The 15,978-nt window shown below is 30.9% G+C and overlaps 1 protein-coding gene across 1 annotated transcript in view; it reads left to right on the top strand.

The window, feature by feature from the left end:
* LOC145750826 (low-density lipoprotein receptor-related protein 2-like) overlaps window positions 1-15,978 on the top strand; it is a 55,606-nt gene that overhangs the window by 13,281 nt on the left and 26,347 nt on the right. The window contains exons 25-52 of the mRNA XM_082566901.1: window positions 182-302; window positions 1,027-1,133; window positions 1,372-1,491; window positions 1,979-2,101; window positions 2,438-2,569; window positions 3,013-3,129; window positions 3,389-3,532; window positions 3,865-3,984; window positions 4,388-4,513; window positions 4,940-5,136; window positions 5,258-5,442; window positions 5,841-6,069; window positions 6,729-6,909; window positions 7,434-7,561; window positions 7,993-8,154; window positions 8,397-8,533; window positions 9,244-9,372; window positions 9,839-10,010; window positions 10,704-10,848; window positions 11,065-11,234; window positions 11,593-11,725; window positions 12,110-12,310; window positions 13,006-13,141; window positions 13,612-13,809; window positions 13,886-13,979; window positions 14,117-14,230; window positions 14,671-14,791; window positions 15,733-15,887. Coding sequence (XP_082423027.1) covers window positions 182-302; window positions 1,027-1,133; window positions 1,372-1,491; window positions 1,979-2,101; window positions 2,438-2,569; window positions 3,013-3,129; window positions 3,389-3,532; window positions 3,865-3,984; window positions 4,388-4,513; window positions 4,940-5,136; window positions 5,258-5,442; window positions 5,841-6,069; window positions 6,729-6,909; window positions 7,434-7,561; window positions 7,993-8,154; window positions 8,397-8,533; window positions 9,244-9,372; window positions 9,839-10,010; window positions 10,704-10,848; window positions 11,065-11,234; window positions 11,593-11,725; window positions 12,110-12,310; window positions 13,006-13,141; window positions 13,612-13,809; window positions 13,886-13,979; window positions 14,117-14,230; window positions 14,671-14,791; window positions 15,733-15,887 — 4,097 coding nt within the window. The remainder of the gene's footprint in view (window positions 1-181; window positions 303-1,026; window positions 1,134-1,371; window positions 1,492-1,978; window positions 2,102-2,437; window positions 2,570-3,012; window positions 3,130-3,388; window positions 3,533-3,864; window positions 3,985-4,387; window positions 4,514-4,939; window positions 5,137-5,257; window positions 5,443-5,840; window positions 6,070-6,728; window positions 6,910-7,433; window positions 7,562-7,992; window positions 8,155-8,396; window positions 8,534-9,243; window positions 9,373-9,838; window positions 10,011-10,703; window positions 10,849-11,064; window positions 11,235-11,592; window positions 11,726-12,109; window positions 12,311-13,005; window positions 13,142-13,611; window positions 13,810-13,885; window positions 13,980-14,116; window positions 14,231-14,670; window positions 14,792-15,732; window positions 15,888-15,978) is intronic.

Raw genomic sequence — 15,978 nt, 5'->3', positions numbered from 1 at the left:
TAAAACTGAATTAGGGTAGCTGATGTTACTCTATGTTTAGGTTGTGACGTGAACTTTCTCACTTTGGCGATAAATATAAAAATATTTAAGACAATTAAAATGCAATTTTTAAAAAAGGCAATTGATTAGTTTAAATAAAGGTAAAACAATAATCTTACATAAAAATATTTCGTTTTCACAGGTACATGTGGTCCCTATGGATACCAGTGCACAAACGGGAAATGTATCTCGATAAACTGGAAATGTGACGGTGATGATGATTGTGGTGACAACTCCGATGAATCAACTTGTCCTTCTCCTTAGTAAGTTTATCCAAATTTTTATTATTTATTTAATGATGTTTAATAAGGTTTATAACTTCAAAAAATTATTTTTGCCTATACAAAAATAAAAGGGTAATATAAGTTAAATTCATATTTTGGTTGTTTTGCCCTTTTTTAATATTAGGTTTTTATATGCAGCATGGTCTAGTAGTTAGGACACTTGACTTTACTATATGATGTGCTGGGGACACTTTCAATTGTTTTCGTGCTGTAGCGCACTTTTTTTTGTATATCTTTATCCTCGATGTGGGAAAGTCGAATGCGCGACTTAAACATCGAGTAACATTAGTTACTTCAACCCAGTCTCGAGTTGCCTGTGGCAGTGTGGGATATTATAGATTGTAATTGTCTGATAATTATACTGCTGACTAATTGCTGGCTCAGCAGGAGTTCGTACCGTTTATAGCGTCTTACTCAAGGGCGCGACAGCATGAGATCATTGAACCCACGACCCCATGTGTGGTGTAGCAAGTGTTCTTACCACTACACCACGCTGCCGGTCACTTGAGTAAGGTGGCATAAACAATATAAACTCCAGCTGCGCCAAAAGCCAATTAATTAATTATCGGGCAAATATAACCTAAACTATCAAAGGCAACTTTAAACTGGGTTGCGGCAAAAAATGTTACTCTATGTTTGGGATGTTAAATCACCCTTTCCCAAATTAAGGATAAAACAAAAATTATAAATTTTTTTTTGTCAGTCCTTGTCATTCTACCCAATTTTCCTGTGACAATGGGCGATGCATTTCCCCTTCAAGGGTTTGTGATAGCAATAATGATTGTGGTGATGGATCTGATGAGGTGGACTGTAAGTTGTGACTGATTTGTGACATGTGTCTTTGTTTCAAGTTTATTGTCTTTTGACACAATAAAAAATGATATAAGTAACTGTGACATCTTTTAAATAAAAATACAAAAATAACAAATGTGTCCCGTTTTCTTCTCAACAAACTTATTTAAAAATATTTACTTATTTTTCCAAAATCAACGAAATTTTGAATAAATTTAGTTTCAATTTCTTAAAGCTTAAATATATTTACAAACAGGTGAGGATAGGACTTGTGGACCAGATCAGTTTACTTGTCCAGATCATCGTTGTATTTCATCGAGTTTGAAATGTAACGGATATCAAGACTGTTACGATGGGGCAGACGAAAACGATTGTCGTAAGTTTCGTAAATTTTAGAAGTAATTTAAGTTGGAAATATGGCCTTTATTTAAGTACCATTTTTTTTTAAATCTTAAATTTAATAGTTAACTTACAGCATGGTGTAGTAGTTTGAACACTTGGCTCACCTACATCATGGCTTAGGTTAAACTAAGATTTAAGCGTAGGATATTATTCACCATAATTGTTCGGTAATTAAGCTGCTTATTGGGTTTTGGCATAGAAAAAATAGATACTAGTTCCTAACGGGCACTGCATAACATCTGAACTTCTTCTAAGCAATGACTTAAACAGCAGCTTAATCATTAAAAAAAATAACCTATAGTATTCCAAACTGCCAAAGGAAATATGCAGTTGAATCAGGGTAACAAATGTTGCTCTATAGTTAACTGTGAATTTGATTTTTTTACACTAAGAATATACAAATATTAAATTTTTTTTTTTAATAAATTGCAGTTATATATAACCTTAAATATAACTTACAGCTCCTATAGATTGCAACCCCTACGCCTACTTTGCTTGTAGTGATGGACTTCAATGTATTTCCCTTTATTATCTTTGTGATGGTTGGCAAGATTGTAGGGATGGATCAGATGAATTAGATTGTCGTGAGTTTGTCCTCAAAGTTATTTAATTTTAATTTAAACCAAGTCACTTGTACTTTTTGGTCTTTAAACGAACTTTTCTCTCTCGTCGTTTGCACTTTCTCGTCGTTGTCAGTTTTGTACCTAACTTTATTATTTTTTAGAAACTGTACAAGTGATCTCTTGAATCTAATTTTGTTTATAAGTTTATGAATGTTAATAATAACTTTAAAAACATTTTTTTTATTTTTTAAAATCAAAAATTCCTTGAAATAAGTTTGTGCTTTACTAAAAAAAAGTGACAACAAGCTTTTGTCAAAATTTTGCTCATTTATTTTATTTTAAGTTTTTTATTCTCAGCTACGCGACCTCCAGGGCAGTGTGAAGATGACGAGTTTCAATGTCAAACCAGTGGACTATGCATCCCGTTGTCATGGCGATGTGATGCAAGAAGGGATTGTGATGACGGCTCTGATGAACCCCCAACATGTCGTAAGTGGTTACAACTCTTGTTTAGATGTTACAAAAAAAAATTTAATTCATCTTTTTTGGTTTTAATATTAAAAAAAAATTAATTTTCAAGTATAACTTGCCACCTGTTTTGTGTAGAGTTAGAACACTAGACTTTACTACATTAGGTCTTGTGTTTGATCCCCACTGCTTTAATACTGTTGTGCCCTTGAGTAAGGCAATATAAATGATTTCAACTTCTGCTAAGCCAGCCTCTCATTAGCAGATAAATTATTAGGCAATTATAATTCATAACATACCAAACTGTCAAGGCAACTCAAGATTGGGTCTGGGTAACTGATGTTACTCTAAGTTTAGGTCATGAAGTCGACCTTTCCACATCAAAGATAAAAATTCGTGAAATTGAAGTTTTATTATTTGAACAAATAAATAAAAAAATCTTTTAATTGAAATCATTTTTTTAGCTCCTGTGACATGTCCATCTAATTACTTTAAATGCGACAACAACTACTGTGTTTATAGTGCATTTATTTGCGATGGGGATAATGATTGTGGAGATTTAAGTGACGAAAGGGATTGTCGTAAGTTGTTTATAAATGTTGGGTTTTTGTCTAAAGACTTGCACTATTGTACAAAACTTAATTTATTTATTTTTCTTCTTTATTTAAACTAATAAGTATTGTAAAAGTGACAAGTTTTTTATATAGTGATTTTTTAACATTATTTACCACAAACTGTTATCAGATAGGTATTTAATTTTTCAAGTAATTCTGTTGTCATGGTAATTAATTTTGTCATCATACTGATTATTTATAATTAATAATTTATTTCTCCACACAGCTACGCCCCCTCCAACCCTTCCCCCTCCCCCCTGTAAATACAACGAATGGGAGTGCCCTGGGACAACGGTTTGCATTAACTTTGATCAAGTTTGTGACGGGTTTAATGACTGTGTCGAAGGAACAGATGAAGGAGCTTTCTGTGGTTGGTTTTTTAAATAATTAACCTTGATGTGGAATGGTCGATTTCACGACCTAAACATAGAGTCACATCAGTTACTCTGACTCAGTCTTGAGTTGCCATTAGCAATTTAGGATATCATTGATTATAATTGCTCGATAATTGAGCTGCTGAATAAGTATTGACTCAGCAGGACTTCATACCTTTAATAGCGCCTTACTTAAGGGTACTCTGCCGTGAAAGCAGTGGGGATCGAACATACGACCTCATAGTGGTGTAGTAAGTATTGTGACACCTACTCCACGCTGTGGCTTACTACATCAAGCTGCCTAATGATAACATATTTTTGTTTAAAGCTGCCCAACAATGCAATAACTTTGGATGTACGGACAAGTGTGCTGAACTACCCACAGGACCTTTATGTTGGTGTGATGGAGATGGATACGAACTTCTTAATGACACCAAAACTTGTGCAGGTTTGAACTGAATTGATAACTTTTATAAAATAAAACCTGGGACCTTAGTTTTTTTTCCTATATTAGTTTAGGATAATAGTAGCAGTGGGAATCAAGTCTGGGAACTTACGTTTTGTTTTTACTAAATGATGCTAAAGCCGAAATCTAAACTAAAACTTCTGGTTATGAAAAAATATTTATAAATAATGGAGTTTAGTAGAAGATATATGCATGTATGTCTATTTAAAATAAATAAAACTGCTGTTCTGGTGCTCGGATAACCTGTCACAGGCAAATATTTAAGAATTGCAACCACATTACAACAATTAAAATGCCGACTATAGGCTAAACTATCGCCTAGTGTCTGTATAATATTTTTATTTTCACATCAGATGAACAAATATTTAATGTGTATTTTTGTTAGATATTGATGAATGTGCGCTGTATTACTGCAGTCAAGAATGTGATAATTTAGAAGGTAGTTTCTTTTGCAAGTGTGATGATGGTTATGTTCTTGGAGTGGATGGAAGAACATGCCAGGTTGCTGAAGGTAAATAATAAATGATCTTTATAAGAATCTTACTGTCAATTTTTCTAGGCCTTAAATAAGTGTTTTTATTACAATTCTTTTTCCTTAATGTGAAAAGGTCGGCTTTGGCAGTTTGGAGAACTATAGATTGTTATTGTTTGATAATTATTCTGCTGAATAGGTGTTGACTAAGCATGAGTTATTATTGTTATAAGCACCTTACTTAAGGGCACTATAGCATGAGGCAGTGGGAATAAAATTCAGGATTTCATGTAGAAATGCAAAGACTTTAAATCTTAAATATTTAATTTTTCAAAAAAAAACAAATCTGTTTTTGTTTATTCTGTTAGTTTTAACGTTCACTATTTTACAGAAGTAAAAATGTAGATATTTTTATTTATTTTTACAAAAAGCAAACCCTTTAACCTTTATATATTTGATTTGCAGGCTCCAGAATTTTATGGATCTCAAACAGGAATTATCTTTACAAAATGAACCTGGACACTAACTCACTAACTGTTCCCATCTCTAGTTCAAACATATTGGGAACTGATTTTGATTGGATTACAAGAAGATTATATTACGCTGATACTGGTTATGGTCGCTTGTATAAAATATTTGAGAATGGAAGTGGAAGGACCTCTGTAAGTGATTAGTTTTTAAGTTAAATTCAATTAAATATTTTTTTGTATTTATTTATTATCGATGTGGAAAGGAAAACTATGTGAAAAATATCAAAATTGTTAACTAAAATACTACTTACAGGTTTTTGACAGTGGTCAGTCTATCACAGAAAATGTTGCAGTGGATTGGGTTGCAAGGAACTTGTATTGGTGCGACTCTAATCTTGGCACCATAGAAGTTGCAAGAATTGATGGGACACATAGAGCCATTCTTCATTCTGAGAATGTTACCAGTCCCAGAGGTTTAGTGCTTGATCCAAGAGATCAGTAAGTTATATTTAATAATAATGCTACTTCTTTATTATCTGAAATGCGGAACCAAAAAAGCCTTATTTTTATTGCTGTGTCATAATTATTTTCGGACTAAATTAGTCCAAAGCCTAAAAAAGTGGAGATGAAAACAGGCTTATAAAGTATTTAAGTTAAAAGTAATTATTTCTACGATTATTGGCACTATTTGATTAAACTGAATTGTCATAAAATGATCACAACTCTTAGTCGATATTTGCCCACGATAATATTTTGTAGGCCAAAAAATGGGCATATACAATAAAATTTCCACTTAGCTCCAATATATGTATAAATTATTAAATATTACCTTAGATTTATGGTTTTTATTGGAATTTTCAATCCACCACAAAATTTTAATACAAACTTGTTTTTAGATATCATTTTGTGTTCTGGACTGATTGGGGTCAATATCCACGTATTGAGCGAGCCGATATGGATGGGAAAAACAGACAAGCAATTATATCAGACCAACTTTATTGGCCTAATGGATTAACTATTGATTACCCAACCAAGTTACTGTATTTTGCTGATGCAAAACTGGATTTTATTCATAGATGTAATTATAAAGGAGGGGATAGAACTGTTGTGCTAGCAAGTGCTTTGGTAAGTTAAAGTTAAAATTTTAGTTCCTAAGTGTTTTAGCGCAGTGTTGTGGAACTTGACAGCTTGTAGGTTATACTAGTCAATGGCTTGCTCTACAGGCTGCATTATAGTTGTCATTATATGGCGACAACTCTTAACTGTTAATTGCCTGCGATAATTCACTAACGCACCACAAACAGCAGTTTTTTTATTTTAAAGGTTTCCAAACTGGACAGTTTAAACAAATACATATAGTCTATTAGGGTTAATTATTTTTAGATTAAGTTGTAAGGTGTACTGTTGTGGTTTAAAACTTGGTGGTGACAACTAAATTTATCAACAGCATAGTGTGGTGGTCAGAACACTTGGTTCACTACATGAGGTACTCGGTTCTATCCCCACTACTCTTATGTTGTAGCAATCTTGACCAAGGTGCTATAAACGGTATAAACTTTTGGGCAGTTATAATCAATAATATTCTAAACTGCCAAAGGCAACTCAAGGGTAGGTGTAACTGATGTTACCCTTTCCTTTGCACATCAAGAATAAAAATATGTCAAAAGAATGTAGGACAAGTGTTTAACAACATTCTTATATATGACACTTTTAAATACTAGTATAGGGTTAAACTTTGTAATTTGATTACATTTAAATATCAATACAATATAATGTAATTCAAGATTTTACGACACCCTCACTCTTTAACTGTGTTGGAGGACACCCTTTACTGGACTGACAGAGAAACTTCAACTGTTTCAAAGTGCAACAAATGGAACGGAAATAATGATTATGCAATTGTTATTTCAGGCCTTTCACAGCCAACAGATATACATTCGTACAATCCTGCTAGACAACCTAACGGTAAATTTCTTGTTTTCGTGTACTGATATAAGAGAATCATTTTATAAACGATTATAAAGTTTAATGTCCTATGTTTTAATTTAATGTCCTAACTAAGTTTTTAAATAATTTTTTATTAGTTTGATGAATCTTTGATCTAATACTTTTGTTTGTCTCTAAATTTTAGTTTTATAAAAATATGCAAAAATATTTTAAGACATAAAAGTTAGTATAAGCGTATTTAAAAAAAAACACTTAGCTTTAATTTATTAATAAGTTTTTTTAAAGTTAAAAATTAAGGTTCAATTTTGCATTTGAAATAAATGTTAAACATCTTTCATTCCATAGGTTTGTTAAAATTTAAAAAAAAGATAATATATAATAAATGATGTGAAAAATGCTATATCTCTACTATATTTTTAAAAATTTTAAATGTAAATTAAAAAATTTAAAATTTGACTCTTTTTTAAGGAATCACTTAGTTTATAACACTATTGTTAAGTAAATAAATAATAAATGGGATGTATCAATATTTACTATTAAAGGCACAAACTACTGTAACAACTCCCCCTGCAGCCATATCTGTCTTCTATCAACAACTTCTCCATTTTTTTCTTGTGCTTGTCCAGTTGGTGCTAGTCTTACTGATTCACATACCTGCACACCAGGCCACGTAAGTATTATGTTTCGTGTTTAAAACTAGGCCAAACTTAGGGCTACCTTATACCAGGCCTACTTCTTGGTCTAGTTTATAACCATCCTGGGTTGGGTGACCATACCATAATATACTTAAAATCTTGATGTAAACATTAATATTGATAACATGTTTTAAATTGGGAAATTAATTTTTTTATTTTTTTTTCACCTGACACATTAATGTTATATTTAAAAAAAACATTTTTATTACCTTACTTTTTTAATATTTTACCCAGAAATTATTAGTTGCTAATATTTTAAGTTTATTTTGGAAAATCAATTTTTTGGTTTAGCAGTGGTGTTATTATTACTAGGCCTCTTTGACATGGCAGCGTTGGGAATTAAACCCATGACCTTATGAAGCAATGTCACTTTTTTATTTTACTTAGTTTTTTTTATTTCTTTTAGAAGCCTTTTCTAATGGTGTCCACTCCTGGTTTAATTTATGGTATTGGGTTCGAACCATCGGACCAGAACAATGACAAAATGGTTCCTATTACTAACATCAACAATGGAATGGACGTGGAACATGACGACAGGGATGGTTGGGTTTATTGGGTCGATGAAGCTGTGAGTGTGATGTCATAGTTAAATTTGTGATGTCATATACTAAAATAGAAAATTAAAATTTTTAATTTTTACCTCAATATTTGCTGTATATGAATTTTTACCTCAATATTTGCTGTTAATTTATTTTGTGGACCTATAAATTAAACATATATTTATATATATATATCCTTCATTAAGATCCATTATATATAGACATTTTAAAATCATTACTTTTTTTAATGCACGATATTTTAACTTTTTAGATAGGACAGATTAACAGAATTCATGTTAATGGGACCTCTCGTCAATATTTTGCCCCGTCTTCAATTGTGGGGAAACCCCATAATATTGCTATTGATTGGATGTCGAGAAACTTGTATTACACCAACCCAGTAGGAAAGTTAGTAGCTTTAATTTATTAAAATTAAAAATTGAGTAACAGTGGTTATAAGGTATTTTTTTATATTATATACATTTAATGTTGTTTTAAATTTAAGATAGTTAAAAAATTTATGTTAAAAAATTTATGTTAAAAAATTTATGTTAAAAAAATCTTAATTAATTACAATATTTAACAAAAATATCAGTTAAAATGTATAAAAAACTAAATATTATTATCCAGTGGTCAGTAAAACAGTTTAAATTTTAATGCCATTAATGGTCAGTTTTAAAACATAAAATATGCAAAAGGTAAAAATATAACTACAGACTTGATATGGCAGTGAGTTCGAACTCCTGCGAAGCCCACACTTAATCAGCAGTTTAATTATTAAATGAATAATAAAATCATGAACTTGCAAGGACAACTTGAGACTGGGTCAGGGTAACTGATGTTACTCGTCGTAAAGTCAACCATCACACATCAAGGATAAACAAATATTGAAAAAATAGTAAATAATAATTTTAAACAACAATTGTAAGGTTGTTTTACATGTTTGTTAAAAATTATGTCATTTGGAAACATTTGTAAAATTTGTTTAGTATAATATAGTGCAGAAAATTAATGTAAAAAAATCATAATTTTGATTTTGTACAGTATCTAAAGAGAATATTAGTTTAAAATGCATGTAAAATATAAAAGACTTAAACTTTATCTTTATATTTTATTAGATCTATTGAAGTAATTAGATTAGACCCTGGAGATTATAATCAGATTTATCGCAAAACAATTCTTGGAAACATTGGAAATGAAACTGGAGTTGGAAACCCTGTTGGGATAGTCGTTGATCCGTTAAATGGGTAAATACTTTTGTGTTAGTTAAATGATTTCTATGGTTTGTTGTTTTTTCAATTTTTTTTTTTAAGAATTAAGTATTGCCAACAAATTTATTTTAATTTCAAGCTCATATTTTGTTTACTAGGATTTGTCGTTTTTTTAACATTGTTTGCTGGATCAAAATATATTGACCTTTTTTATATATTTAAATATTAATGTAACAGATGACTTTTTTAATTTAAAATAAATAGCTTTGCTGTCAATATAAATTTGGAGCAAAATTGTTTAGACGTATTTAATGTTGAAAAACAACATATTTTAAATTGCTATAGTTACTAAAATTGTGAGTTTGCAAACCTATACCAAAAAGGAACTGGCCAGTTCGAATTCTAACAATTTTTTAATTTTTGATTAAGTTCTATTACTCAGATTAAACTTGGTCTATTCCTAAATAACATACATACTTAATTTTATAATATATACTTGCAGTAAAATGTACTGGTCAGACAGAGGTGCTGATGTGGTTCCAGCCAAAATATCGCGATGTAATTTAGATGGAACTCAACTCGAGAATATTATCACTCAAGATATGAGTGGAGTCCAACATATTGCTATCGATATTCCAAACAGAATTTATTGGGCTGACCAGAAGAATGGAGCTGTTTGTAGAGTTTTTTTATTTATTTATTTAGAGACTTTTTAAGATTTTTTTTGCATTTATTTATCTGCGATGTGGGAAAATCAGCTTCACAACCTAATCATAGGGTAGCATTAGTTACCCTGACCTAGTTTTGAATTGGTTTTGGCAGTTTGGGATTCTTTTTTTTTTTTTGTTGGTTTTTCGCACATTGATAAAAGTAAATAATAAATACGATATACAATTAATATTACAACAACAATCTTATAGCTCAGCGGGGGTTTATACGGTTAAAAGTCCTCTACTTAAGGGTGTTACAGCATAAGAGCAGGTGAGATCAACCTAGGGCCTCACTCAGGGTTTTTTTAGTGGTAAGAACACTTTGTTTAACCACATTAGGTTTGACCTCCACTGTTACAATGCTATAGCACCCTTAAGTTAAGTTTTATAAACAGTACAAACTCCTGCCAAAAAATCAATCAGCAGATTAATTATCAGCCAAATATATTTAGGAATATCTTAACATAGTAAAGTCAACCTGAAACTAGGTCGGGGTAACTAATGTTACTTTATGCTTGGAAGTTAGCCTTTTTACATCAAGAATAAATTGTACAAAAATTAGTTTTAGTTTATTTGCCTTAGAGTTTTTAGATTATTGTTTATTTTTATGTTAAAAATGCAAAGCTTTTAATTTAATTTTAACAATTTAATCTTTAGATAAGATCAGCCACTCTTGATGGAAATGACATCAGAACAATCGTGGACAATGTTGTCACCCCAATGGCATTAGTGGTTTATGCCGGTTACATTTATTACTCTGATCTATCTCTGGAACTCATTGAGAGGGCTGATATGAACAATGGTAAAATTCAGTTAATTTTGTGTCTGATAAAACTAAAACCTACACATTTGGCTTTACAATATGAGGTCATTGGTTTGATTCTAACTGCTTCCATGTTGTGTGTTGTAGCACCCTTGAGTAACTTTTTTTTAAATTTGAAACATAAATTTGACTTTAAATTAATTACGATTTTTTTTTAAAGTTTACGAAAAAAAATTAACTTACATTTTGTTAAAGGTAACAACCAAGAGGTATTACGGTCCAAAATATCGGACGTAACCTCTCTTAATATTTTTGATCGGCCAGTCGGACGTCCAAATTCTTGTTATATTAACAATGGACAATGTGAACAATTTTGTTTTCCCCAAAACACTTTTAAATCTTGTGGTTGTTCTACAGGTTCAAAGGTCAGAGATTATTTGTCTAAATATATAACTTTTTTTATCACCTATGTAAGTTTAGGATAATATTCATTATAATTGCCCAATAATTAAGCTGCCGATTAAGTATTGGCTCAGTGGAAGTTTAAACTGTTTTTAGCGGCTTACAAACGGGCACTACACCATGAAAATAGTGGGTATCTAATCTAGACCCAATGTGTTACATCATGTCATTGGTTAAAACTTATTAACCATTATCCTTAAAATATTTTTGTACGTTCTTAAATTAAGCCAACTTTTTAGTTTGTTAAATAATTGAGTTCAGTTGGTTTTGTTTAATAAGAAAAAGATTAAAGTCTTAACTTTCTTTTATTTAACTTCTTAGATCAATGCTGATGGACTAACTTGTTCACCTCATGATTCCTTTATTGTTGTGTCACAAAAAACCATTGTTCGTGGATTTGATTTATCAGATGAAAACAGTCATGAAGATGCCATGTTACCTATTGCAAGTCCAAGTAAGTTTAAATGTTCATATTTTTTAAAGGGTTATGTTTATAAGATGAAATATGTATTACCGCCAGCATGGTGTAGTGGTCAGAACACTTGGCTTTACCACATAAGGTGCTGGGATCAATTCCCACTGCTCTTATGCTAAAGTGCCCTTAAGTAAAATGTTATAAATGATATAAAATCCAGCTAAGCCAACACCTAATTAGCAGATTAATTATCGGGCAAATATAATAAAAATTATTTTAAACTTTCGAAGAAAACTCAAAACTTGTTAAGGGGTAACTGATGCTACTTTATTTTCAGGCCATAGGTTCGACCTTTTCACATTAAAGATAAGTAATATACAAAAAATAATTAATTTTAAATCTGGAAATTTTATTTTTATTTAGATATGAACAACACAGCCTTGGACATCGATTACTCTGTTGGTTATGTTGCCTTCAACACTTTCATACCTGGGACTGGAACTATCTCACGACTTTATTCTGGTGTGTTTGGACAGAAATATGATGGACGTGGACAAGATGCTTATGTATTAGGTGGGATAGGACAAGGGGGGATTGGAGGTTTTGCTCTTGATTGGATTGCAAGTGAGTTTTTTAAAAAAATGGAGTTTACTTATTTATTCTTGATGTTGTAAGGTCGACTTCATGACCTAATCATAAAGTAAAATCAGTTACCTAAACCCAGTCTCAAGTTACCTTTGGCATTTTGGGATGTTATTGATTAAAATTGTACACTAATTAAAAGCTGCTGATTAAGTGTTGACTAAGCAGGAATTAACATCGTTCATAGTTTCTTACTCCAAGAAGCTACAGCATGAAAGCACTGGAAATTGAACTTAGAACATCATATAGTAAAGACAAGTGTTCTGACCGCTACACCATTATGCCAGTTTTTTTTAACAATTTATTTTTATGTGTTAGTGAATGCAAGTGAGATATTACAGGCTTAATTAATTATGTTTTGTTTAACAATAAGACTACATATTCTGGGTTTGATAATGCTTCTAGTGTTTAGCTTTTTTAATTAAATAATTTTTTATATGCTAAATTTTCGAAAGTTACATGTTGTGTATTGTTTAGGAAGGCTTACCTGGCTTAGTTCTTTAACCTGATAAATATATTTAACTAGATTTTACTATTTGATAAAGATTTTAATGTTTTAAAATCACAACCTAATTTATATATTCTTGCTGAACAGACTCTTATATGTTTTTATATATATTTTAACTTATGAATTTTTTCTTTTGCTTACCTGAATTGTATATATTTTTGCTTAACAGAGAATGTTTACTTTACTAATGTTTTCACAACTGAGACTTACATTGAAGTATCAAAATATGATCGAACTTATCGCGTTGTTCTTATGAAAACCGAATCTCAACGACCTAGAAGCATGGCAGTTAATCCTATTAAAAAGTAAACATAGAGTATCATTTGTTATCCTAACCCAGTTTTAAGTTATCCTTAGCAGATTAAGTTATAACTGATTGTAATTTTCCAATAATTTATCTGATGCTGCAGCATGGAAGCAGTGGGGTTCAAACCCAAGACTTCATGTAGTGAAGTTAAGTTTTCTAACTACTTCAACACACTGCCAGTCATCTTAATAGTTATAATCACTAAAAATATTTTTAGATCAGTTTTTTTTTATTTGTGTTTTTTTTTTTTATTAAAACTGTTTGATAGCCTGCCCTACCAATGGTTTAAATTTTAATTGGTTTAATATAGCCGCAACTCTTAACTAATATTTTCCTGCGATAATTTAACTGCGCCCCACAAACGACAATTTTATTTATTTTTATACCTATAAAATAGACATATTTTATATATAATTATTGTCCACTAAGCTCCATTCTATTTTTAACAATATTATTGTTTATTAACAGATACCTGTATTGGGCGGATGATGGTCAAACTCCACAAATAGTTCGAACCCTCTTAGATGGAACAAACATGACAGCAGTATCACCCCCTAATATGAGACAACCTCAAGGTTTAACAATTGATTATTCAAACCATGAAGTATATTGGACTGATAGCCAAGCTTCAACCATTGAGAAGATAGCCTGGGATTTAACAAAAAGGTAAAAGGGCACTTGTTTTTGTTGTTGTTTTTTAATGTTCAGTTGTTGAAATTAAATTAATTTGTTACTTTTTTAGAGTGATTTTAAAATCTGGTCGAAACTATCCATCACCACTAGGTGTAGCACTTTACATGGATAAAATTTATTGGGTTGATTCAAGTTTTAAAGCTGTAAGGATTGTTTTATTTGACTTGTAACTTTGCTTTTTTATTTACTTGAATAAATTAAATTTTATTATTTTTTTGTAAATTTAAACTCTAAATAATTTTTTCATTTAAAATTTAATATTGATCATGACATCACATAGGTCTTTAGAGGTAGCAAAGATCCAGCCAATCAGGATGACCCAGTGAAGATTAGAGGCGGGTTAGAGGATTTGAAAGACATCACAATATACGATTCTACAATTCAACCGACTGGGGTAATTACTGCCGTATTTTTCTCAATTTGTTCTTTGTAAAAAAAAATATTGTTTGTAAATATTGTAGACAAACTAATTACAAGAGTATAATAATAATAATGTATTGCAAGAGTTGTTTATGGGACATCAGTTCTTGGGTTTGATTTTCACTACTTTCATACTGTAGCACTCTTAAGTAAAGGATTATAAATGCGAATTAACAGAATAAATATCAGGCAATCATGATCACTAAAATTACAAACTGGCAGAGTCAACTCAAAACTTGGTCAGGGTAACTTCTGTTACTTTATGTTAAGGTTATGAGGTCACGAGGATAAATATACTAGTAAAAAAATAAATAAGTAAATTCTAATTATTTGATCACATTTTGTTCCAAACTACATACTAAATTGTATGTTTTAACTTATATTTGATTTAAAATTCAATTTTTGTTTTCTTAGGATAGTCCATGTTCGTCTAACAATGGTGGTTGTGAGCAGCTTTGTTTTGCCATGCCGGATAACTCGAAAGTTTGTGATTGTGCTTATGGAGTTATTGGAACTGATGGTCAATCTTGCACTGGTATTTAAATTTTGTTTACTTATTCAGGGTACGAAATAACGGGTCGCTATTCGCTAAACGCGAATCGTTTTTTTAAATTAGCGAATCGTTTTTTACAAATATATTAGAATTAGCGAATCAACCAAAAAAGTTCAAGCGATAATAATACTTTCGTGTATATTTGTGAATTGTTACGATCTATTTTTAACCGGTTTAACACATTTATTATTACACCAATATAATCCTGCGTGAATGTAGTACTATAGGGCTTTTAATAACAAAAACTTTCCATGTTTGGCAATGCGTAAACTTCACCTCCGGGTTCGTTTAGTTATTGCGTAATTTTTTAAATACATAACACAGCTTTAAAGTAATCAAAAATGTCTCGTTTTTTGTGCGAAAAATTATTAACGATTGTTTAACAAGACGTTACATTTTAAAACGCCACGCAACGCGTCAAGTGTTATCAAAAAACGAAGATTATGACTTGGACCTAATTATTGCTCTAAAAATTCAACCTCATTTTTAGCGAATCGTTTTTTAAACGTTAATTCGTAGCCTGTTATTTAGTTTAGTAAAAACTATTATTAAAACCGGCAGCATGTTGTTGTTGTCAGAACACTTGCTACACTTCATGATTTGATCTCCATTGCTCTCATGCTGTAGCGCCTTCGGGTAAGACTATTAACCGTATGAACTCCTGCTGAGTCAGCATTCAATTAGCTTGTAAAATATCCAAACCGCCAAAGGCAACTTGAGACTTGGTCTGGGTAACAGTTGTTACTCTATGTTTTGGTCATGCATTCGTTCTTTCCACATTGAGGATAAAGATATATAAAAAATATATATATAAATAAATTTCACATTTATTTATGATTGTTATATGAACTGTAGTAACGTTAAAATATAATGATACATATCTGGCACCTATGTTTGTACTTAATATTGCTTTAACATTTTAGATGCATCAGACTATATCATGTTTACAACTTACTCAACAATAGAATCAGCTCATATTGATCCTACTGACCATTCTCAAATATTTGAACCTATCTCGGCTAATGTTCCAATTGCAATCACTTACGATGTTGAAGACAACAGGGCCTATTTTGCAACTGTAAGTTTGAATATTTTTGCAAATTTTAAATTAAGCTAAAAACTAAATAGTAAATTAAAATTGACATTTTTAGTTATTTTTGTATGCCCAT

The sequence above is a fragment of the Corella eumyota genome, chromosome 4 (assembly GCF_963082875.1).
Source record: "Corella eumyota chromosome 4, kaCorEumy4.1, whole genome shotgun sequence".
NCBI classification, from domain to species: Eukaryota; Metazoa; Chordata; class Ascidiacea; order Phlebobranchia; family Corellidae; genus Corella; species Corella eumyota.
This window is presented reverse-complemented; position numbering and strand designations above follow the sequence as displayed.